At 69.2% G+C, this 24048-nt stretch overlaps 2 protein-coding genes across 5 annotated transcripts; one reads left to right on the top strand and one right to left on the bottom strand.

The window, feature by feature from the left end:
* Positions 1 to 74: 74 nt before the first annotated feature.
* Positions 75 to 3246, top strand: PSRC1 (proline and serine rich coiled-coil 1). Of its 4 annotated transcripts, none has more exons than XM_082069339.1 (6): positions 75 to 129; positions 626 to 743; positions 822 to 879; positions 1447 to 1771; positions 1976 to 2441; positions 2527 to 3245. In XM_082069339.1, exons 2-6 carry the CDS (start codon positions 728 to 730, stop codon positions 2640 to 2642), a joined length of 981 nt encoding a protein of 326 aa, XP_081925465.1. In that variant the 5' UTR covers positions 75 to 129; positions 626 to 727; the 3' UTR covers positions 2643 to 3245. The 4 variants fall into 4 exon arrangements, with proteins under 4 accessions (XP_081925465.1, XP_081925467.1, XP_081925466.1 ...); XM_082069341.1 differs by having other exon boundaries at positions 80 to 129; positions 701 to 743; positions 2527 to 3246; XM_082069340.1 differs by having other exon boundaries at positions 104 to 129; positions 629 to 743.
* Positions 3203 to 22130, bottom strand: CELSR2 (cadherin EGF LAG seven-pass G-type receptor 2). The gene is made up of 35 exons (XM_082069337.1): positions 19421 to 22130; positions 17475 to 18113; positions 16216 to 16438; positions 15650 to 15765; positions 15265 to 15353; positions 14612 to 14769; positions 14079 to 14242; positions 13835 to 13960; positions 13589 to 13761; positions 13036 to 13224; positions 12816 to 12929; positions 12297 to 12471; positions 12061 to 12202; positions 11800 to 11920; positions 11536 to 11719; positions 11291 to 11392; positions 11108 to 11202; positions 10291 to 10500; positions 9678 to 9861; positions 9314 to 9478; positions 8879 to 9113; positions 8588 to 8755; positions 8035 to 8161; positions 7452 to 7655; positions 6848 to 7022; positions 6553 to 6665; positions 6405 to 6481; positions 5893 to 6019; positions 5366 to 5488; positions 5159 to 5289; positions 4877 to 4965; positions 4641 to 4790; positions 4299 to 4511; positions 3975 to 4215; positions 3203 to 3340 (listed from the first exon to the last, which is right to left on the bottom strand). The coding sequence occupies exons 1-35, from the start codon at positions 22113 to 22115 to the stop codon at positions 3319 to 3321; spliced, it is 8259 nt and encodes a 2752-aa protein (XP_081925463.1). The 5' UTR covers positions 22116 to 22130; the 3' UTR covers positions 3203 to 3318.
* Positions 22131 to 24048: the final 1918 nt, after the last annotated feature.

Genomic DNA, 24048 nt, shown 5'->3' with positions numbered 1-24048 from the left:
GGCGGGCGGGCGCGCCGCTATTGTGACGCAGGGGGAGGGGGAATTCGAACGAGGCCACGCCCCCCTCCCCGAGGCCACGCCCCCTCCTCCGCGCGCGCGCGGCTGAGCGGGAGCCGGGGGCGGTGCGCGGTGAGCGGGGCGGGGGGGGGAACCGGGAGCGGGGCGGGGCCAACCGGGAGCCGGGGCGGGGGGGACCGGGACCCCGCGGTGGGGGCGGGAAGGAGGGACCATGCGGTGGGGGGTTGGGAGGTCCCCCGGGGGCGGGAATGGGATCTCCCGGGATCGGGATGCGCGGCTGGGACCCCCCCCGCGTGGGGGATTGGGATCCCCGGTGCGGGACTGGGACCCCCCCGGGGTCGGGCTGCTGGGCTGGGACCCCCCGTGGGGGCTGGAGATCCCGGGGAGCGGGAACCCCCCCTGGTGTGGGGCTGGGACCCCCCAAGGATCGGGGTGTGGGACTGGGACCCCCGTGGGGACTGGGGACCCTCCGGGGTGGCAGTGTGGGGTTGGGGGTGCCCCGGGTGTGGGGTGGGGGGCTCCCCCGCTTCGGCCCCTCCAGGCCGTGCCGTGTCCGCGCCGGCCGTGCTGTCCCCGGTGCCACAAAGCCCCGATTGTCCCCGGGCAGCAGCCGGTGCCACCCGGGCAGCCCACCAGGGATCGGGGACACGGGAGGGCCGTGGGTCACCCCCCCCGCCGCCAGGCAGCCCCTGTGCCGCGGGCCGAGGCGATGGCCGAGGAGCAAGGTACGGCAGCGCCAGCGCCGCGTCCCCGTCACCCCCTGCACGCCGCGGGGCCGGGGCTCACCCTGTGTGTCCCCCCAGATGTCCGCTTTGTCACCGAGGAGAGCTTCGACTTCAGCTTCGTGTCCCCTTCCGACAGGTGAGGTGGGGACGTGGGGGATGTTCCCCCCCCTGTTAACAGGGTCCTGGCATCATGGGCGATGCACTGTCCCATGGCCAGGGACACTGGGGTCGTGCTGCCCCATTAACAGGGTCCTGGGGGACATCAGAGACGTGCCACCCCATTGCCAAGGCCTGGGGGACATGCCACCCTATGGATGGGATCATGGGGCACGTGTCACCCCATGGCCAGGGACAGTGGGGACGTGCCACCCCATGAACAGGGTACTAGGAGACATGCCACCCCATGGCCAAGGTCCTGGGGCACATGGGGGACATGCAATCTCAATGATGGGATCCTAGGGGACACGTCACCCTATGGCCAAGGTCTGGGGGTGACAAGGGGGACATGCCATGCCATGGATGGCTTCCTGGGAGTCCTGGGAGCTGCGCCACCCTACAGCTGGCATTACAGGGGACACAGGGGACATGCCACCCCACAGCTGATGTCCTGGGCAGCACGGAGGTGGGGACACGCCACCTCTTGGCCGTGGTAGTGGGTGACACGGGGGACTCGGGGACTAACGCTGCCCTTTGCCCCCCGCAGCCGGGAGGAAGAGGACGAGGATGAGGACGAGGACAAGGACATCCCCGGGGGGGCCAGCGGGCGCTGGAGCCCCCTGAGCGGCGCCCGGCTGGAGGAGATGGTGCGGGAGGCCACCCGGCTGGCGGCACAGCTGGAGCAGTGTCACCTGCCCCCCCGGGGGACGCCCCCCACGCCCCGCAGCCCCCGCCGCCAGACCTTCGTGGTCAAGGACAGCCCCGTGCGGGCGCTGCTGCCCACCGTGGAGTCCCCCCCCACCGCCACCCGCTCCCCCCCCGCCAAGCCCCGGGGTCCCCCCGCTGCCACCAATGTCCCCAGCACCCGGAAGGTAGGTGACATCTTGGGGTGGATACCCCCAGTGCTCCCAGTATGGCCCCACGCTGTCCTAAACCCACCCCTCCCAAAACAATTGGGGGGGGGGGGGGGCGGGCTCTGAGTGCCACCCTCATGTCCCCAAGGGGCACCAGAGCCCCCTGGCTGGGTGGCGGACACCCCCTGAGTGCTGTCCCTGTGTCCCCTCCTCTGCTTCCAGGTCCCCTCCAGCTGTCACCCCACAGCGGTGCCGAAGGGACCCCCCGGGGCCAGGGTGCCCCCCCCTAGCAGGATGGGCCCCCCCCGGCCTTGCCCTCCCCAGGGACAGGGGGCTGGGACGCGGGGCAAGGCCGAGCCCCCCCGGGCTGGGACAGCAGGTACCAGCTTTGAGGGGGGGACAAGGACGGGGACAACCAGGGGGCTAAAAGCCACCCCCAAGCCCCACCATGGGGTGGGGGGGTCAGGGTACCCCCGCCTCGCCCCCACCCCCCCTCTCTCCCCAGGCCAGACAAAGGCAAGGGGGGGCACAGCCCCTGCCCCCCCCGCCACCCGCCAGCCCCGCACCAGGGCCACCACTGTCCCCGTCCCCTCTGGCCACCCCCCCGCGCCCAGTGCCACCCCCAGGACAGCCGGCCGGACCCCGGCGGGGGGAGCAGCACCGGGTGGGAGGGCATCTGCGCCCAGAGGTAAGGATGGGTGCTGCTGGGGGGGTGCAGGGGGCTTTGCCCCCCCCGTGCCTCAGTTTCCCCACAGCTGCTCTCCCCATTGCAGGTGCGGGGGCGGCGCGGGCGGCCCCCCCAGCCACTGGCTCGGGGTGCAAACCAGGGCCCCCCTCCAGCCGCCTGCGCCCCCCCCGGAAGACGGCAATGAGCAGCACCCCCAGGTGACCCCCCACCCAGACCCCCCCATCCTGCTGCGTGGGTGAGGATGGGGGGAACTGGGGAAACTGAGGCACGGGGTGGGGGGGCAGAACTGGGCCCCCCCAGGGAGGAGGCAGAGGCGCAGGTTGGATTTTACTTTAATTATAAAAGGTCACACCAGCAGTAGGAAACCCCCCCGTTCCCCGCCCCCCGACACCCAGGGGTCCCTCAGCCCCCCCCAGCACCCACCCCTGGGTGCCCCTGCCTCAGCCTCACCCCTGGGGTGCACAAGGTACTTGGGGAGGGGCCCAGACATTCCTGCACCCCCCAACTGACCCCCCCGCCGTGTGCCCCCCACCTGGGGGGTTTGGCACTGTGGGGAGGGGCAAGGGGGGTTATATATCCTTTTTTTTGTATTTTCATGTATTTTTTAAATAAAACCCTCCACCGGGAATTGGGGCTGTGGATGATGCTGGGGGGGGGGGCAGGGTGGGGGGCACCCTATGCCACATTCCCCCCCCAGGTGCCAACAGGGTGGGGGGCAAACCCTGGTCAGCACCCAAAGTGCAGTGAGGGGGGCTGCTGCTCTGTGCCCCCCCCATCCCAGTGCCACCCCCAGTCCCAGTGTCACGCCCCCCATCCTGGTGCCACCCTGGTGTCCCCAGCGCGGTGGCACAGGCTGGGGGGGGGCGCTGAGTCCCTGTTAGATGGAGGTCTCGTCGCTCCTGGGGGGGGACGGACGGACAGACAGACAGGGGTGGGTGGAGGGGGAATAAAAAACAAGACAGACGGATGGGTGACGGGGTGAGGTGGGTGCCAGGGTGCCCCCCCCAGCACCCAGCGCTCGCCTGGACTGGGGGTGATGGAGGGGGAGGAGGGGGGGGCAGGAGCCCCCCGCCCCCCAAGTGGATTAATGGAGAAAATTAAAAAACAGAAATCTGTGCGGGAGGGGCGGGGAGGAGAGAAGAGGGGGGGTTAGTGCCTGCGGGATGGGACCCCCCACCCATCGCCATGACACCCAGACCCCCCGTGGGCTCCCCTGAACCCTATGGGCACCCAATAGACGGTCAATGGGCACCCAACGGCACCCAAAGGATGCTCAATGGGCACCCAATAGATGGTCAATGGGCACCCAATGGGCACTCAATGGACAGTCAATGGGCACCCAATAGATGGTCAATGGGCACCCAACGGGCACTCAATGGACAGTCAATGGGGACCCAATGGGCACTCAATGGGCACCCAATGGACAGTCAATCATCACCCACCAAGCACCCAGTGGGCACCCAACAGACACCCAAAAGGCACCCAGTGGGCACCCACCAGCCACCCCAGCCCCCTGGGCCCCCCGGCACTCACTCGGAGCCGGAGGAATCCTCGTCCACGGTGCCGGCGCGGATGCTCATGGCGACGGGGGTGACGCCGCTCAGCTGCTCCCGCAGGCTCTGGCGGGGGCGGGGGGCGGCGCTGCCCCCCCCCCGGCTGCCCTCGCTGCCTGAGGAGGCGGCGGTGCCGGCGGGGGGAGGTGGCGGGGGGGGGCCGAGGCGCTGGGTGCTGCCCCGCTCGCTGATGGGCGCCAGGCACTTCTTCTTCAGGATGCCTGTTGGGGGGGGGGTCAGCCAGAGGTTTGGGGGGGGTCCCAGCCTTGAGGTGCCCCCCTCCACCCCCCGTAGCACCCAGTACCTTTGTGGGGGTGGGGCAGGGGCAGCAGCGGGGGGGCTCTGGGGAGCAGCTCGCCATTGGGGTGGGGGAGGTCACCCCGGGGGGGTCCCTGCCCCCCCGCCGGCTCCACACGCAGGGTCTCGCTGCCCCCCCCCGGCCCCTCGCTCTCGCTGGCTGTTGTCACAAACTCCCCCGGCCAGTACGGGTGTCCTGGGGCCACCAGGCTGTCACCTGCTAGGGGGGGACACTGCTGGGATGGGCAGGGTGAGGGACCCCCACCCTTCCCCATGGGGTGTCCCCCAGACCCCCAGCCAAGGCAAGGGCCCCCCCATCCCTACTGGGTGCCCCCCAGGCTGGTATTACCGGGGCTGGGGGGGGTCAGAGGGGGCCCGGGCAGGGGGTCCCAGCCGGCGGGAGGGGCCTCGTCCTCGCTCTCGGAGGAGTGCGTGGAGCCGTAGGATGCACTGCGGTCGTCCTCCAGCGACAGGTCACTGTCCGAGTCCGTGTCGTGCTCTGCGGGGGGGGGCACAGGTCAGGGGGTGCCCAGGGACACCCCCCGGTTTCATCCGGGCGCACTCGCTGCAGGTGTGGGGTCCTACCCTCGGGCTGGTCCTGAGCATCCAGATAGAGCCCCCCCGGCTCGGGCAGCGCCCGCGGCCCCGGGCTGCCCGCCAGCCCCGAGTCCTCCCTGCGGAGAGGGGACACCCGTCAGCACCCGACAACTGTCACCCCAACCCATCATGCCACCACTATGTCACCATGCTGCCACGCTGCCATCCTGCCACCCCAGCACCACACCACGTGTCCCCACGACCACCCAGCCCATCCTGTCACACCATCACCCTGCCGCTCTGCCACCACCCCAGCGGTGTCCCCGGTACCGGCGCACGAAGGGGATGTAGCTGTGGTGGCTCTTGCCGGAGCGCGCGGTGCTGTGCAGGGACCCGCTGGAGCCGCCGCCGGGGGCCGGGCACAGCCCCCCCGCCACGTAGGTGCTGTCACAGCCATAGCCCTGCCACGGGGACAGGGACGTCAGGGCCACGGTGGTGGCTGCCCCTCACCCCCCCCGTGTCCCCCCCGGCACTCACGGGGGTCAGGGTGGCCTTGGTGGCCAGCGCGGGGTCGTGGCCGCGGCGGCGGGCGCAGCTGAGCCGCAGGCTCCTCCGCACCTCCCGGCTCAGCACCACGCACACCAGGAAGATGAGCGGGCCCTGGAAGAAGAGAGGGCATGGGGGACATGGGGGGGTGCCCACCAGTCCCTATCTGCAAAGCAGAGGGGACCTATTGGGACCCCCTGTGCCCATTGGGTGCCCCCCAGCAAGCAAAACAGGGTGAGGGATCCCCACTCCTACTGGGCGCCCTCCATCAGCAGCCCAGGATGGGTTAGGGATCCCCCCAAGCTCACTGGGTGCCCCCCACCCGTACCCAAACAGGGTGAAAAACCACTCTGTGTTCATTGAATGCTCCCCCATCAGCACCCCAAAATAGCTCAGGGACCTCTGGTGCCCGCTGGGCACCCACTGGGAGAAGGGCTCATTCCCTGGGGGGTTCCCATGGGAGGGCACAGGGTCTATGCAGGGGGTGTGGGGGACACCAGGGGGTCCGGGGGGGTCACCTGGAGGCAGTTGGAGGCCGCGAACAGGTAGTGCAGCAGCAGCGCGTCGCTGTTGACGGAGAGCAGGGCCAGCAGCCAGGCCAGGCTGGGCAGCGCCAGCAGCACCGCGGCCGTGCGCAGCCCGGGGCTGGGGACACGCGTCAGCCACGGCGCCCGGCCCGGGTCCCGCACGCCTTCCCGCACCCTGCACACCATCCCTGCACTCTGCCTGCCCTGCCTGCCCCCTGCCTGCAGTCCTGCCCACGCCACTGCCTCCGTGTGTCCCACCAAGCCCTCCCACACCTTGGACATGTCTGTTCCTGCCACCCATGGACACCCCATGCCCTCCATGTCCCCTTGCCACCCAGTGGCACCCCAGCAACCCATATCCCCCCTGCACCCATGGATGCCCAGCTCCCCAGATCTCACTACCCAGGGGTGCCCCGTCACCCCATGCCCCCCTGACACCCATGGGTGCCCCAGCACCCCATCCACCCCTGCCACCCACAGGTGTCACCACCCAGGTGACTCACGCCATGCCCTTCTTCTCGAAGCCCTGTGGGGTGGTGCAGGTGGCCCTGGCCGCCAACACGAGGAAGAAGATGTTGACCTGTGGGGGCAGAGGGGTGAGCAGGCGGGGGGTGCGCACCCACGGGTGCCCCTGGTGCCCCCCACACTCACGGCCACGGCGCAGGCGCTGGGTCCCGCCAGGCTCCAGACCAGGCTGTCGTGGATGGAGAGCCAGCAGAAGTCGGGGTTCCCGTAGCCCTCGGGGTCCAGCCCCACCGCCAGCCCTGCGCAGGCATGGCTCAGGGGCGGGGCCAGCCAGCAGGGGCGGAGCCAACCGCGGAGGGCGGGGCTAAGGCGGGAGGGGCGGGGCTAGGGTGGGGTGGGGCATGTGGGTGGCTCTGGGAAGGTCTCTGGGGGGCGGGTTCTGGGAAAGGGGCGGGGCCCGGCTCTGTGGGCGTGGCCTCACCGGTGATGAAGGCGGGCAGCCCCCAGCCCAGCACGTGGTAGAAGCGCATTGGCCCGCGGTCGACGTGCCGGGGCTCGCTGCGGCGCCGGTACAGGTGCAGCCCCTCCAGCAGCGCCCAGCCCACCGCGCTCATGTACAGGAACTGCAGCAGGATGGCCACCACCGTGCACGCCAGCTGCGCCCCCACCGTCACTGCCGAGTCCCCCGCGCAAAGCCACCACCACCCCTGCAGCCCCTCCCCTTCTGCAGCCCCGCCCATGAAAGACACACCCTCACTGTAGCCCCACCCCCACTACCACCCCACGCTACCACACCCACCTCCTCTGAGAGCCCCACCCCTTCGGAAGCCCCACCCTCTTTGAGGACCCCACCCCTTTTAAAGAGACCACACCCCTTTGAGAGCCACACCCTTTTAGACAGACCCCACCCTCCCTGAGGCCCCACCCCCTTTGAGAGCCCCACCCTCTTAGGCCCAGCCCACCACAGCTCCACCCACTGGTTGGCCCTGCCCTGTGTTTAGCCCCACCCACTCTAGCCCCACCCTAGAAGCCCCACCCAAGCCCTGAACGTCCCTCCCTTTTGGCCCCGCGCCCCGGTCGCTCACCGGGAGGTCGGTCTGGTTGATGCCGAGCAGGAACACGAGCTGGGCGAGCAGGAGGGCGCTGGCGCCGTGCCGGCGGATGCTGTGGCGGTTGGAGCGCAGCGCCCCCTGCAGCCCCCCCAGCGCCAGCACGGCCAGCAGCAGCCCCGCCAGCCCCACCCCCAGCGAGGCGTAGGTCAGCGGCGCCAGCGGCAGGATCTCCCCGTTCTGCGGCACGGGGGACATCCGTCAGCTCCAGGGGACACACCCCGACAGACACACCCCCGACACACCCATCGCCCCACCCCCTGGGAAACCCGCCCCCCCCCTCAGCCCCACCCCTTTGCAACCCTGCTCAGCCCAGCCCCACACAGCCCCGCCCCACACAGCCCCACCCACCTTGCCATGCCCCGCCCACTCCTCCATCCCTGGCCCCACCCCACTTGCCCCTCCCCTTCTTCAAGCCCCGCCTACCTCCTTGACCCCCCCTCACTGCAAGCCCCGCCCCATCACCTCATGGCCCCGCCCACCACGTGGCACCTCCTGTGAACCCCACGTCCCGTGTGCCCCATGTCCCCACGGCACCGCCCTGTCCCCCGTGTCCCACCTCGCGGCGGGAGATGTCCATGAGGACGGCGAAGCTGGTCAGGTGGTGGCACTGGCAGCTGACGTGGCTCCGGTTGCGGAACACGACCTCGCAGCCCCGCGCCGACCAGCCGCCCGCGCTGCCCGCCCTGCGCGGCACCTCAGCCACTGCCCTGGGACACGCACCCCGGACAACCCCCCGACACCCCCGGGGACACCCACCCCATGGGGACACTGCACAGGTCCCCTCCCACCACCCACCTCTGACACCAGGGGTTTGGCTGCCACCCTAATGCCCTGTCCCTATGCCACCCACCCAGACCTTTGCTCCAGGGATGTCACCCCCCAGCATCTGGCCTGCCCAGCATGGCCTTGTTCCCATGTCACCTACCAGTACAAGGATGCCACCCCACAGCCACGTCCCCATGTCCCCCACCCAGCTCTGCTGGGTATCGCCCTGTCCCCACGCCACCCACCCACAACCCCCAGCATTACCCCTACACCACGTGCCACCCCATCCCTGCCCCGCCCCCACGTCCCCTGTCCCCGTGGGGTGTCCCTGTCCCCCGGCTCACCGCAGGGAGTGGTTCCAGAACACGCAGACGGGCTTGGAGCGCTCCTGCGTCTCCAGCAGCCGGAACTGGAGGGTGACGGGCTTGGCTAGCGCCCGGGGGGCCCGTGCCCCCCCTGCGTGCACGCTGATGCTCACCACCGGCGTGTTGATCACGGGGCGCTTGGGCACCCTGGGGACACCAGGGTCAGGGCACAGTCACCTGTCACCCTCCTTGGTGCCACATTGCACCCCGGCACCGCATGGCCACCCCAGCCCCCCGTGACCCTCCCCGTGCCCCCAGCCCCCCGGGCACCTGAGGCTGCGCCGGTCGGTGTCGTACAGCTCGGGCAGGAGCCCGGCCAGGGTGCGGTAGATGATGACGCTTGCGATGGCCTGTCCCTCGCCCAGTGCCGGGTGCCGCTTGCGCCGGGTCACCAGGGTCACCTCCTCCTCCTCCTCCTCGTCCTCCTCTGTAGCTTCTTCATCCTCCTCCTCCTCCTCCTGCTCACCTGTGCCCTGCGGTGGCTGCCCGTGCCCAGCGGAGTGGCCTGGGGGGGTGGGCAGGGGGCTGTGCCAGGGTCTCCAACCCTGCCAGCCCTGTCCTGGGTCCCCAGCGCTGCCATCCCCACGGCCATGCCAGGGCCCTGAGCCACTACAGTCCCTTGGCCAAACCAGGGTCCCCTCCACCCTGCCAGCGCCATGGTCATGCTGAGGTCCCCCAACCTTGCCAGCCCCATCCTGTGCCCACCCCCCCGTCCCCCAGACTCACGCCTGCCCTCGGGGGGCCGGAAGACGCTGTCGGGCAGGATGACGGTGGTCTCCAGGTCCGGTGGCTTCTCCCCACGCAGCGCCTCGTACCGCGGCAGCCGGGCGCCCGCGAAGCTGCCCTTGTCCAGCCGCACCACCGACACCACTGCAGCACCACGTCACCAAGGGTCCCCAGCACCCCACGTGCCTGGCACCCCCAGAGCCCGCACACCCCAAAACACACAGAACCCAGCACTCACGCACCCCCGCAACCATGGTGCAGGACTCTTGGTAGCACACCCAGGTCCCCAGCACACCCCTCTCTCGGTCATACACGTGTCCCCATCCCCAGGGTCCCCGCTCACCGATGTTGGGGGTGACGATGGTGAAGGGGCTGAGGTAGGTCTGGGGCATGTTCTGCGCCAGGGCGCTGGCGTAGTCCTCGAAGTGCTTGAGCAGCCAGGCCGTGCCGCCCTCCGTCTGCTGGATCAGCTCCCAGTGCCGCTTGTTGCTGCTGTCCAGGAGCGCGCTGCCCACGCGCAGCAGGTTCTGCGGGACACGCGGGGCTGGGCAGGGCTGCCCCCCGCCCTGGCACCCGGGCAGGGGGTTCCCTCCTCCCCTTGGCTTTGCTTCCCTGCGGGGTGGGGCACCCCGGCAGTGCCGGGGGTGCTGGGACCTGTCACCCTGGTCTCTCCTGCACGAGAGCGCCCATCACCCCGGCATCAGGCCATGCACCCCGGCGCATCACGGCATGGAGGGTGTGCCCTGCACCTCCCAAAATGCAGCTCTACCCTCCCGTACCAATATCCCCCGCCCCAAAACAAGGGCGCCCATCACCCTGCATCAGGCCTGCTGCACCAGCCCATGCACCCTGGCGCATCACGGCAGGGAGTGGGAACCTCCCAACGGGCTGCCTTGGCATGCAGCCTCCTGCCCGTCCCGCGCTGTGTCCCCCGTGTCCGTGTCCGTGTCCCGCACCTCGGTGAAATGCGCGTCCTGCGTGGCCGCCATGCGGAACCCGCGCTGGGCGCTCTCGTGCCGCAGCAGCGCGCGCGCCAGCCCGTAGGCCAGGCGCAGGTCGCTGCCGAAGCGCGCGCCGGGCCGGCGCGTGGCCTCGCGCAGCTGCAGCGCCACGCGGCGGGACTGCGCGGGGTCCAGCAGAGACTCGTTGTGCGCCAAGCGCTCCGCCTGGGGACAGCGACGGGTCAGGGGACACGGGGACAGCGACGGGTCAGGGGACACGGGGAGCGACAGGTCAGGGGACACGGGGAGCGACGGGGACAGGGGACACGGGGGAGTGACGGGGACAGGGGACACGGGGGAGTGACGGGGACAGGGGACACGGGGGCAGCGACGGGTGACAGGGGACACGGGGGAGCGACGGGGTCAGGGGACATGGGGGAGCGACGGGGACAGGGGACACGGGGGAGCGATGGGACAGGGGACACGGGGGAGCGACGGGTCAGGGGACACGGGGACAGCAACAGGTTCAGGGGACACAGGGACAGGAGACACGGGACATGGGGACAGTCAGAAGACACAGGGGAACAGTGACAGGGATGGTCAGGGGACACAGGAGGACAGTGACAGAGGACACGGGGATGGTCAGGGGACACAGGGAACAATCACAGGGGACACAGGAGGGACCATCATGGGGATATGGGATGGCACCATCCCCATCTTTGCATGTCACCCACCCCCAGCTGCTCTACATGAGGGGGGACAGCAACAGGGACATGGGGGGGGACGGTCAGGGGACACGGGTGTCCCCCCTGTCCCCATGTCCCCCACTCACCCAGCCGCGCAGAGGGGCGAAGGCCAGGGAGCTGCAGTTGAAGAGGTTGGGGGGCAGCCACCCCCGGTGCTCGTCACAGTGCCGCACCGCCGTGCCTGCGGGGACAGCGGCGTCACCGCCCTGCCCGGCACAGCGGGGACACCGGCGTCACCGCCCTGCCCCACCCCCGTGTCCCCCACCTACCGACAGACCCCTTGGGACACGGCGCTGCCGCCGGCAGCCCGAAGCGGGTGCGGGGCCACCAGATGCTGGCCTCGATGGCACGGGGACAGCTGTCGTAGTTGACTGCGGGGCAAAGCAGCGCGTCACGCCGGGGTGACAGCAAGGTGACACAGGGGGACAGCAGTGGCACCCATGGTTGGCACCCGGGGTGACAGCAGGTTGAAAGCAGGTGGCAGCAGGTGATACAGGGGGACAGCAGCACCCACCTTCGCAGCCGCTGGCCGTCACCTCGGCAAACGGGTTGTCACAGCGGTCGCAGTGGCGGCCGATGACACCGGCTTTGCAGGGACACTGCCCGCTGGTGACATCGCAGAGGCGGGACAGGGACCCGGTGGCGTAGCAGTCGCACAGCAGGCAGGAGTCGCTGCCTGCTGGCCGGTAGTGGTTCTCCTGGGGGGGTGACACGATTTGGGGGTGTCACCACTCCCTGGGGACACAGGGCACAGGTGGGGACAGGGACAGGGACCCACCTTGCAGTGACACTCTCCCGTTGTCTTGTTGCAGTCGGGGTCGAAGCCCTTGGTGACATCGCAGCTGCAGGGACCGCAGGTGGGGTGTCCCCACCACCCTCGGGGACACGGCTGGGACTCCCTGTTGGGGACACCGCATGGGCTGACACGGGGTGACACTGCCACTGCCACCCTACTGTCCCTGCCCACCCTTGTCCCTTGCACAGCCGCCCAGCACGAGAGACGGGGACCTCTGGGGACATCCTGTCCCTCGTCACTTACTTGTGCTCACAGTAGGGACCAAAGTGACCCTGGGGACACTCGCAGGTGTAGCCGTGCGCTGAGCCCGGCTTGCGGGCGCAGGTGGCCGGGGACTGGCAGGGGTTGAGGGCACAAGCGCTGACGCAACTGTCACCGAAGTAGCCTGGAGATGAGGATGGGGACAGTTGGGGACATTGCAGGGAGTGGGTGTCACCAGGGAGGGTGGCGGGGGGTCAGCGGGGTGTCCCCGCACTCACCGGGGTGACAGCGGCAGGAGAAGCTGTCCCAGTCGTCGCTGCAGTAGCTGTGGGGGGGGCAGGGCCCCGAGTCGCAGGGGTCGGGCAGGGCGCACCCCCCCTCCACGTTCACCCGCGTCACCGCTGCCGCGCTCAGGGCCACCGCGCTGGCCCCCGGCTCGCCCACGCGCACGCCCTGCGCCACCGACAGTGTCACCAGCAGTGTCACCAACGGTGCCACCCCTGCCCTGCCTGTTTCCCCCACCGGAACCCCATGACACCATATGTACCCCCCAGGAGTTACACCTGTGTCCCCCCGCCCCTGTCCCCATGCTCAGGCCCCAGGCCCATGTCCCCATGTCCTGTGCCATGTCCCCAAGCTGGTACCCCCCTGCCCCTTTGCCACCACCCCTGTTCCCATATGCCCCCTGTCCCTACATCCCATGTCCCTGTGCCCAAATGTCCCACGTCCCCCTGCCCCTTTGCCAGCACCCCGGTGCCCATACAGCCGGTGTCCCATGTCCCCTGCCCGTGCCGTACCTGCAGGCAGCCACGGAACCCCTGCTCCACTGTGTCACCGTCACCCTCCAGCCCCCCCACGCTCAGCGTCCGCAGCTGCAGCCCCTGCAGCTCCCCGGCCACATCGGCCACTGCCTGCGGGCACAGGGGGGACACTCAGACACCCACGGGTGCCACCATGGGGCGAGCAGGGCAGGGTCCCCACCCCGCGCCTCAGTTTCCCCCCGGGGTCCCAGCCTACCTGGTGGCGGCCGTAGTCGAGGGTGAGGAGGAGGAGGAGGGTGTTGTGGGGGGTGCGGCCGGGGCCCCCCCGCAGCTCCAGCGTCAGGTGGTGCCAGTCGCCGTCGTTGACCTTGGCCTGGGGCAGGTGCAGCCGGGCCAGCCGGGCCCCCCCCTGCCAGAGCTCGGCCTCCGCCTGCCCCTCGCTCAGCTGCCGGAGGGACCGTGTGACACCGCGCCCCCCGGGGCCACCACACGCTGCCCCGGGGCAACACCCCAGAGCAAACCCCCCCGGTAACAAACACCACCCCAAGGAGAAGCCCCTTGGGACTGTCCCCAGCCCAACACCCCCCAAAAGGGCAAGCATCCCCCAAGTGTGACACCCCCTGGCACTGCCCCCCCAGGGCTATCACCCATATGCCAATAACTCCGCTCTGGGGTAACACTCCCCCATGGCCATGCCCCCCAGGGCTGTACCCCCCCATGCAATACCGCCCACACCTGGACAATATCCCCCAGGGCAATACCCCCTGTGGCAATAAGCCCCCCAAGCCCACCCCCGATTCCCCCCATACCCGCAGGGTGACGGTGGCGGTGGCGGGGGGGCCGGCGCTGGCGTGGAGCAGCAGCCCGTGGGGGTGGCGGGTGCGGAACATCAGCCCCAGGTGGCAGGGGAGGGTGACGGGCAGCGCCAGCCCGTCCCATGTCACCCGGCTGCTGCCCAGGAAGCGCTGCGGGCTGGCCATCTCTGCGGGGACACGGGTGTGGGGGGGCTGGCACCGCCGGGACCCCCTGCCCACCCCGGTGTCCCCCCCCGGTACCTTCCTGGCAGGTCTTGCCCCCGAAGCCCAGCGGGCAGCGGCAGCTGAACCCGTCCCACTCGTGCACGCAGGTGCCACCGTTGTGGCACGTGTTGGTGTCACACAGCGTCTTCTTGGCGGGGCAGCCTGGTGTGGGGGGACAGATGACATGGGGGTCACACCCTCCCACATCACCAGGGACCCCTGCCCCCCCAGCCCGCCCCGCAGCCTGCCCCCCTCCCCAGCCCCTGCCCCCGTGTCCCACCAGGCAGGGTGCCGTTGTTGGCGATGAAGGCGGCCATGTCGACGGGGCGCTGGTCGATGTGCAGGTGCCGCATGCAGCCCACGAACTGCCGGCTGCGGATGGGGAAGCTCTCGGGGAGGGTGGGGACACCCCCCAGCAGCAGCGGCCCCGTCAGATCCAGCGACCTGCAGCACCCGCCGTCACCCATGGGGACACCGAGGGACCCCCCAGGGATGCCTCTCATAGGGACCCCGAGGGACCCCTGAACAACCCCACGCCCATGAGGACCTCAAGGGACCCCCACCCAGGGACCTTGAGGAACCCTCAAGGGACCCCACAACCACGGAGGCCCCAAGGGACCCCCCACCTCCACCCATGGGGACCCCAGGGACCTCCTCACAACCCACGGGGACCCCAAAGGACCACTAAGGGACCCCTTTCCATCCATGAGGATTCCAAGAGACCCCCCACACCATGGGGACCCCAAGAGATCCCAAATCCCCAGTCCATGGGCACTCCAAGGAACCCCAAGGGACCCCCAAGCCCCCCCTCACTTCTTGCTGCCGGACTGGGTGCCCTGGGCAGCGCAGGAGTAGTTGCCCAGGCGGGGGCCGAAGCGCAGGGCCATCCCGGTGTCACAGTCGTCCACTGTCACCACAGCCACCTTCTCCTCCGAGGGGCCCTGGGGCAGCCCCGACCGCCCCAGCACGGGCTGGGGACAGTGACCAAGCCATGGGACCCCCCAGCCTTCGTCCCCTCCTCCTCCTCCCCTTCCCTCCAGCCCTGCTGCCCTGCAACCCCCCCAAACTCCACCCTGTCCCCCCAAACCCCGCTCAGCTCCCCGTCCCTCTGTCCCTCCATCCCTCCCTCCCCTCTTCTTCCAGTCCCATCAAGCGCCCACCCCACTCCCCTCCGTCCCCTCCAGCCCCCCCAAATCCCCACCTTCCATCCCCTCTTCTACCACCCCTCCCGGAACCCCCCCCGCTCTTCTCCCCCCCACAAAATCCCCCACCATCCCCTGATCCCTCCCTCCCGTCTTCCTCCATCCCCCCAAACTCTCACCTTGCTCCCCCATCCCTCCATCCCCTCAAATTCCCCCCTCCAGCCCCCCACGCTCCCCACCCCTCTCTCCCCATCCCTCCATCCCCCCAAACCTCCACCCCGCTCCCCTCCACCCCCCCATTTCCCGCCCCCCTGGTGCCCCCACCTTGTTGTAGTAGTGGAGCTGCACGCGGTGCCACTGCCCATCGCTGACGCCGCCCGGCACGAAGGGGGACACCGTGGTGGTGGTTTCACCTGCGGGCACCAGCGCTCGGGCAGCCCAGGGAGGGGACACGGGGGGTCGGAGGGATGGGGGTGCCGGGGCTGCAGTGCCGGGGGCAGTGCCAGATGCAGCACGAGGGATGTAACACGTGGGATGCAGTGCCAGGGATGTGGTACCCAGGACACGTGCCAGGGATGCAGTGCTGGGGATGCACAGCCCGGGATGCAGTCCCGGGATGTGGTACCCGAGGGGACACAGGGACACGGGGCCCGGGGGACACAGGGACACGGGGCCCGGGGGACACGGGGATGCGGTGCCAGGCGGGTACCTGCCGAGAAGGTGAGCTGGACCTGCTCGCCCACGATCTCCAGCGCCACGAAGTCGTGCTTCTCGTTGAAGCGCCCGTTGTAGAGCAGGAGCCCATCCCGCTCCTTGGTGGCGAACCTGGCGCAGGGACAAGGGACAACCCTGGTGTCACCCCATGCCGTGCCCCCCAGGGGTGCTCCCGCACCCCACAGCTCCCTGGCCCACCCCGTCATCCTGTGCCCAGCAGGACACACCAGCGCCCATCACCCCCTGTCCCTACAGGGTGTCCCCACCCCATTGTCCTCATGCCAAGGGGTCACCCCAACACCCCAGTGTCCCTACCCTGTGCCCATGGGGCACTCATCACCCCACACCTCATCTCCCCACCACCCCAAATGATGCCCATGGGGCACCCACCACCTCACACCCCACCACCCCATCTCAGACCAACATGGCACCCATCACCCTACACCTCATCTGATGCCAAGGGGACACCTGTCACCCCACACCGCACCACCGCAGGTGATGCCCATGGGACACCCATCACCCCCCACCCATCCGACACCCACGGGTCCCCCCGGGTCTCACGTCAGGGCGAGGGTGAAGTGGAAGCGCTGGCGGAGGCCGCGGAAGGTGAGGAAGGAGTTTGGGGGGAAGCTGCGGGTGCTCATGGTGCAGAAGGGCTTCTCGTAGTGCCCGGGGGGGCACTGGCAGCGGAACCCCCCCACCAGCAGGTTGAGGCAGGTGCCCCCGTTGCGGCAGACCCCCGGGGCGCAGCGGCCCCCCCGGGCGCTCAGCTCGCAGCGCTCCCCTGTGCGAGACCCAGCTGGCACCTGGCACCTCCAAATTGGGGGTGGGGGGCTGGGGGGGGGGGACACCCCTCCCCCATGCCCCCTCCCCCCCATCAGCTCCAGAAAGGCTTTATCCCCAGCTCCATCGCTGTGGCAACCGCCTCCCGTCGCCATGGCAACCGAGACAAAGCACCCCCAATCTCAAGCATCCCCTCCCCCACCAGTAGGCACCCCCCACTCAGGTGTCCTTGGGGGCTGGGGGTCCCCAGGGCAGGGGGGGTGGCTGTCCCCAGTGCCACCAGCCTCCCGGTGACCGCAGTGTGGTGTGCCCCCCCACAGGCCACCCGTGGTGGGGAGCCCATGGCTGGGCCACCATGGTGGGGACAGGGTGCCTCAGCACCTCAGGGTGTCCCCATGGTGTCCCTGTCTCCCCCACCAACCTCCCACAAGAACCACACTGGGTGGAGGGACAGAGGACCAGCTGTGGGGAGGGTGGAGGGACAAGTGGGGACAGGGGGAGGAATAGGGGGAGAGGGAGAGGGTGGGAGGGAGAGAGGAGGGAGGGAGATGGAGGAGGAGGAAGATGAAGGTGTTGGAGACAAAGGGGAGGATGGAGGGAAAGATGGGGATGGATGGACAGACAGACGGATGGATGGATGATGGACAGCTGAGGAGGAGCTGGATGAAGGAGTGACAGGGATGGATGATGGAAGCACAGCTGAGGAAAGGGTAGATGAAGAGGAGCTGGATGAAGAGATGATGGGGATGGACACCAAGACAATGGGATGGCTGGACGATGGATGGATGGATGGATGATGGATGGATGAATGGATGGATGAATGGATGGATGAATGGATGGATGAATGGATGGATGGATGGATGGATGGATGGATGAGGAGGAGCTGGACAAAGGGATGACAGAGGGACAGCCGAGAAGGGGCAAAAGCAGGGGAACCAGTTGAAAGGACAACAGAGATGGCCACCAAGAACACAGAACCACCACCGGAGAGCCGAAGGGGACACCGTGACACCAGGGCCGGCCGCGCGGGCTCTCACCGGTGAAGTCCTGGTGGCACTCGCAGGTGTAGCCGCCCTCGCGGCTCCGGCAGCGCCCGTTGCTGCCGCAGGGGCTGGAGTAGCAGAGGTCGATCTCCGTCTCGCAGTAGTCGCCGGTGAAGCCGGGCGGGCAGCGGCAGCGCAGCCCGGCCACGGGCCGGATGGGCCGGAACAGGATGGTGTCGGACGCCAGGAACGGCGCCGAGCTGTCGAACTGCAGCACGGACACGCAGCGCAGGTAGTTCTCGCAGGGCTCGCGCAGGCACACGTTGTCGTCGAAGGGCAGGACGCGCTGGGCCGAGATGGCCGCCAGGAGCGAGCGGTTGAGGTACAGCCGCTCCCGCAGCTCCTCCGACGAGAAGAAGCGGCCGCCGGGCCCCGGGAGCAGCACCGAGAGGCTGACGTTGAGGATCCGCGCCGTCCCCACGTCTGTGTCCGTCTGGATGTTGAAGAGCACGACGCGGTGGCGGGGGGTGGCCAGGACGGTGGCCACCCCCTCCAGGAAGCGGCTGAGGAGCGGGGACAGGAAGCGCTCCTGGGACATGTCGGCCAAGCGCAGGGTGATGCTGTTGCTCAGCATCTCGTCCGTGATCACCGTCACCCGCAGCGTGCACTGGGCCGTCGCGCTGTGCACCCCGTCTGTGGGGGGGACACGGGGGTCAGTGACGGCGATGGACATCGCGGGATGGGGACAGGGGTGGCGAGGGGGCACCCGTCCCACTCGGCTGCCGTGGGATGGGGACAGTGCTGGCTATAGGTCGCCCATTCCAATGGACACCGCGGGATGGCGTTGGTTTTGGGGTGCCCATCCTGCTCAGCCATTGTGGGATGGGGACAACAGGATGGGGACAGTGCTGGTTATGGGGTGCTTGACCTGCTCGCCCACCATAGAATGGGGACAACACTGGTTACGGGGTGCCCATCCCATGTGGCCGCCACGGGATGGGGACAGCTGGCCATGGGTCACCCGTCCCAGCTTGCAGGGCTGGGGGGGCAAAGGCTCCGCCCAGCCGTGGGGCACCTGCCTTCATCCTCCTCCTCCTCCTCCTCCTCCTCTTCCTCCTCCTGGCCGGGACGAGGGGCAGGGGGACGTGGGACAGATGGAGAGCAGGCGGACAGATGGACAGAGGGAACGTGGGGAATGGGGGAGGGAGAAGGGGGTGACGCGGGGGGTGGCAGGGGCGGGGGCTGCCTGGTGGCCCATGGCCGGTGGCCGGGGGGGTTGCCATGGCTGCGAGCGCGGGGGCCCAGCTATGGCCGGACCCTTTGTTCCCATCCCGGCTGCCCCCGCACTGGGGGGGCTCCCTGCCCCCACCCTTTGTGCCCTGGGGCCCCCCCTTTGTGCAGCTGGAACCCCGGGGGGGTCTGGTGGCGACGGGGGACACGTGGCTGGGGACAAGGGACACCACAGGGCTGGTGACTCAGTTTCCCTCCATGCCCAAGGGTGGCTGAGAACCTGCTCCCCCCGCCCAGGGTGACCCCTCCCAGCTGCACCCACGGGCCCCCCGGCACTGCCGGCAGGGCCCCCCTTGGCTCCTTCCCACCAGTGACCCCCAAACTGCAGGCTGAGTGTGGGGACCCTCCCAATGGAGAGACCACGGTGCCAGGAACCCCCAAATACACACACAAGGTCCTGCCATCCAAGTCCCTGCTACAGGGTCCTGACCCCCTCCCCCCAAATAAAACATGCACACCAGGCAGGAAAAGGGGGTGCTGGGGACCCCAACTGCCACTGCCGGCATGTTTGGGTTGGGGGTTCACAGCAACCCCATCACCCCCGCCCAGATCCGGAGGGTGGGGACACCCACAATGGGGTGGTGGGACCCCAGAACACCTCAGCTCCATACAGCAGCGGGGTGGGGGGACAGGGACACCCACAAGGGCTTCCCCAAACCCTGGACCTCCAAACTCCCCCCAGCCCACCCCAGGACCCCAGGGAGTCCTACCTGAGACGGACACCCTCATGACGGCCTCCAGGGGGCGGTTGTTGTCCAGGGCGGGGCTCAGGCGCAGGTCCCCGCTGCGCGGGTCCAGCAGCACCAGGTTCAGCTCGTTGCCCTGCTCGAAGGCGAAGGTCAGGCTGTCGGACACATCGGGGTCGTGGGCCGGGATGCGGCCGATCACCCCCCCAGGGAAGCTCCCCGAGCGGTTGGTGATGTAGTTGTTGAAGAGGATCTCAAAGTTCTTGAGTTGGGGGCTGTTGTCGTTGGTGTCGCGGAGGCGGACGTGGACGGTGGCCCGGCTGACCAGGGGGGCCGAGGTGGCTTGGACCACCATGACGTACTCGGCCTTGGTCTCGTAGTCCAGGTCGGCCAAGGCGGTGAGCTCTCCGGAGAAGATGTCCAGCTGGAAGACCTCGGGGATGTTGCCCTCCACGATCTGGTACATGATTTGGGCGTTGGTGCCCTCGTCGGGGTCGGTGGCCGTGATCCGGGCCACCACCAGCCCGATGGGGCTGTTCTCCTCCACGAAGATGTCGAACTCGTCCCGCTCGAAGACGGGCGGGTTGTCATTGACGTCCAGCACCGTCACTTGGATCTCCACCGGCGTCCGCTTGGCCGGGACCCCCTTATCGACGGCAAATGCCCGCAGGGAGTAGAGCGGCACGTTCTCCCGGTCGAGGCGACGCAAGGTGCGGATGATGCCCGAGGTGGACTCGATGATGAAGTCGCCGTCGCCATCGTCACCCCCTTGGAAGGTGTAGAAGACCCTGCCGTTGAGCCCCGAGTCGCGGTCGGTGGCGGAGACCTGGAGGACGCTGGTGAAGGCGGGCACGTCCTCGTAGACGGAGCCCTGGTAGGAGTCGCGCAGGAACTGGGGCGCGTTGTCGTTGACGTCGCTCACCAGGATCTCCAGGTAGGTGGTGTCGGACTTCTGCGGGATGCCGTTGTCACGCGCCGTGATGGCCAGGGTGTAGGACACCTGGTCCTCGTAGTCCAGCTCCATCTGGGTGGTGACAGCCCCCGTCTCGGCGGCGATGCGGAACTGGGGGATGCTGTCCTCCATCAGGTAGGTGATGCGGGCGTTCTCCCCCGTGTCCTCATCCGTGGCGCTGATGACCACCACCGTGGTGCCCACCGGCCGGTCCTCGTTGACGTTGACGGTGTAGTGGGAGCTCTGGAAGACGGGTCGGTGGGTGTTGGCGTCGGTGACGTTGACGACCACCTGGGCCGTGTCCTGGCGGGTGCCGTCGGAGGCGGCGATGGTGAGGAGGTACTGCCGCTCCAGCTTGTAGTCCAGGGGCAGGGCGAGGGAGATGAGGCCACCGCCGCTCTGGCTGGTGATGGAGAAGCGGTTGCGGGTGTTGCCGCTGGAGATCTGGTAGGTGATGACGCTGTTGGCGTCGCGGTCGACGGCAGAGACGGTGAGGACACTGGTGCCCACCGCCGCGTCCTCGTTCAGGCGGGCGCCGTACTCCCGCTGCGTGAACTCGGGGCTGTTGTCGTTCACGTCCAGGATGGTGACGCTGACGCTGGCCGAGGAGGCCATGGGGGGGCTGCCCTGGTCCTGCGCCTCCACCTCAAAGCTGTAGAAGTCCACCGCCTCGCGGTCCAGCTCGGAGGCCACCACGATCCACCCGGTGTTGTTGTTGATGGCGAAGGGGAAGCCGGCGCCGGTCTCCAGGAGGGTGTAGACCAGCCGGCTGTTGTCACCCGAATCGGCATCGATGGCCTGAACGTGGATGACAGAGTAACCCACCGGCACGTTCTCCAGCACGGTGGCCTGGAAGGGCGTGCTGACAAAGATGGGGGCGTTATCATTGACGTCCAACACCTGGACGGTGACCAAGCCGCTGATGTTGGAGAGGGGCGGGCGGCCGCCGTCCTGCGCGCGGATCCGCAGGGTGAACTCCTTGCTGACCTCGTAGTCCAGGGGGGTGACCACGTCCAGCGCGCCCGTCTGCGCGTCGATGTAGAAGTGGCCGCGGGTGTTGCCGCTGACGATGCTGTAGTGCACCAGGGCATTGCTGCCCTTGTCGCGGTCGGTGGCCGTCACCCGCAGCACAGCCGAATTGGGCGCCACGTCCTCGGGGACCTGCGCCAAGTAACGCTTCTCGCTGAACTGCGGCGCGTTGTCGTTGTCGTCCTCCACGGCAATGCGGATGGTGGCCGTGGCGCTGCGGGGTCCTGGCTCCTGGCCCTGATCCGTGGCCTCCACCAACAGCTCAAAGGCTTCCACCTCCTCGCGGTCCACGGGGCCGCGGGTGCGGATGACGCCGGAGCGGGGATCGATCTCGAAGACCTCGTTGGCGCCACCGGCGTTGAGCAGCCGGTAGAGGACGTTGGCGTTGGGACCGGCGTCCCCGTCGGTGGCCCGCACCGTCAGCACCTCGTAGCCCACCTCCAGGTTCTCCCGCACGCTCTCCCGGTACTCGGGCTGCTCGAAGGTCGGGTCATGGTCGTTGGCGTCGCTCACCGTCACCGTCAGGGTGGCCATGGCGCTGCGCCGGGGCGTCCCGTGGTCCAGCGCCGTCACCCGGAACACGTGGGTGCTCTTGCTCTCCCGGTCCAGGGGGGCAGCGGTGGTGACGGCACCAGTGACGGGGTCGATGGTGAAGAGGGCGTCGGAGCGGCTGTCGAAGAGGGCAGCCATGGTGTAGCGCAGCCGGCCCGCCTCCCCCTCGTCGGGATCCACCGCCATCACCCGTGTCACCGGTGTCCCCGCCGGCCGGTTCTCCCCCACCGAGGCCTGGTAGCTGGAGGGCTGGAACTGCGGTGCCGTGTTGGGGCTGCGGCGCCAGCGGGAGTGGCTGCGGGTCACAGGGCTGCTGGTGGCCCCCGTGGTCAGGGGGTCCCCAATGTCCTTGCTGCTCGTTGCCTCTCCAGTGCTTCTGTTGTCCCTGGGGACTTTCCCAGTGTTCCCAGTATCCTCGGTGCTCCTGGTGCCCCCGGGGACTTTCTCAGTGTCTCCAGTATCTCTTGTACTCCTCTCGTCCCTGGGGTTTTGGGTGCCCCCAGTGTCCCTGGTGCTCCCGATGCCTCCATGGCCTTGGGCACCCTGGGGGCTCCCGCAGCCTCTGGTGTCTCCGGTGTTCCCTGGGCTCCCAGCGCCGCCGGTGTCTCGGGAACCCCCGGAGCCGCCTCTGTCCCGGCTGGAAGCGCCGGTACCCGCTGCGGTCCCAGCGCCGCCGCCATCCCCGCTGCCGCCGGAGCCGCCTGTGGCCGGGGCGGGCCCGGCGCCGCCGCTGTCCCCGGTGCCGCCGGAGCTGCCGCTGTCCCCGGTGCCGCCGCGGCGCGGCTGGAGCAGCGGCAGGAGCGCGCCGGGCGGGCAGGTGCCGGTGGCGGGTGCCGGGGCCGGGCGGCGGGGCTGGCCCGGCGCGGGCAGCAGCAGCAGCAGCAACAGCAGCAGCAGCGGCGGCAGCCGGAGCGCGGCCCCGCGGGCGGGCGGAGCGCCCATGGCGCGGTGCGGCCGCTGCCGCCGGTGCCCGTTGCGCCCCGCGCCGCCGCTGCGCCCCTCCCGCCGCCCGCGCGCGCCCGCCGGGGCGGGGCCGCCGCCGCACCGACCTGCGCCGCGCTTAAAGGCGCCGCCACCCCCCCCGCACCGCGCCCGGGGCACCGCCGGCGGCACCGGCCCCGCCCGCAGCGGCGGCAGCGCGGCCCCGGGCGCGGCGGGGGAGCGGGGCTGGGGGCTGCGTGGTCGTGGGGCGCGGGGCGCGCACACGCGTGCATGGTGCGCACACACACATCGCACACGCAGACAGAACACGCACATCAAACGCAGATGCTGCACCCACGGGCATTGCACGCACAGAACGTGCACATCAAACATGGATACTGCACACACACGCAGTGCACACACAGAACATGCACACGACACAGGCATTGCACACATAGACCCTGCACACACACACATATTGCACACATACACAGAACATGCACATCACACACAGACACACGGATGTAGCACACACACATGTAGACATTGCGTACACATGGAACATGCACGTTGCATGCACACATGCACATTGCACACAGACGTGCAAGTTGCATGCACACATTGCACACACACAGAATATGCACGTTGCACACAGGTGTGTCGCTCACGCAGAACATGCACACAGCCACTGCACACAGGTTGCACACACGTTACACACGTGTTGCACACACGTTACACACAGAACACGCACACTGCACACACACATGTACACTGCACGCACAGGGCGTGCACATGCGTGACCCACGCACACAGGGCACACACAGCAGCACACGCTGCACACACGCTGTGCACAACCAGCACACACATCACGCACACACACATGTACCCCCATGTCCCCACTGCGGGCTGTGAATGGGCTGCGAATGGGCTGTGAATGGGCTGTGAATGGGCTGGAGGCATCGAGGCCTGGGGACACTGGGGGACACTGGGGGACACGGGAGGCCGGGCGGTGCATCCCACGGGGGTCCGTGGGTGCTGCCCCCCCGCCTGGCACCATCCGGCCGCGGCGCCGGGCCCGGGCGTGGGTGCGGGCAGGACGGCGCAGCGCCGGGCTCGGGGCAGCGGAACGGGTCGGACGGGTGCGAGAGGCGGGGGGGCCCCCAGCCGGGGTGGGTGCTGGGGAGCCGCCCGGGGACCC

Source organism: Streptopelia decaocto, assembly GCF_964273445.1.
Source record: "Streptopelia decaocto genome assembly, chromosome: 19".
NCBI lineage: Eukaryota > Metazoa > Chordata > Aves > Columbiformes > Columbidae > Streptopelia > Streptopelia decaocto.
The sequence above is the reverse complement of the archived record's forward strand: the minus strand, read 5'-3'. Positions and strand labels throughout refer to the sequence as shown.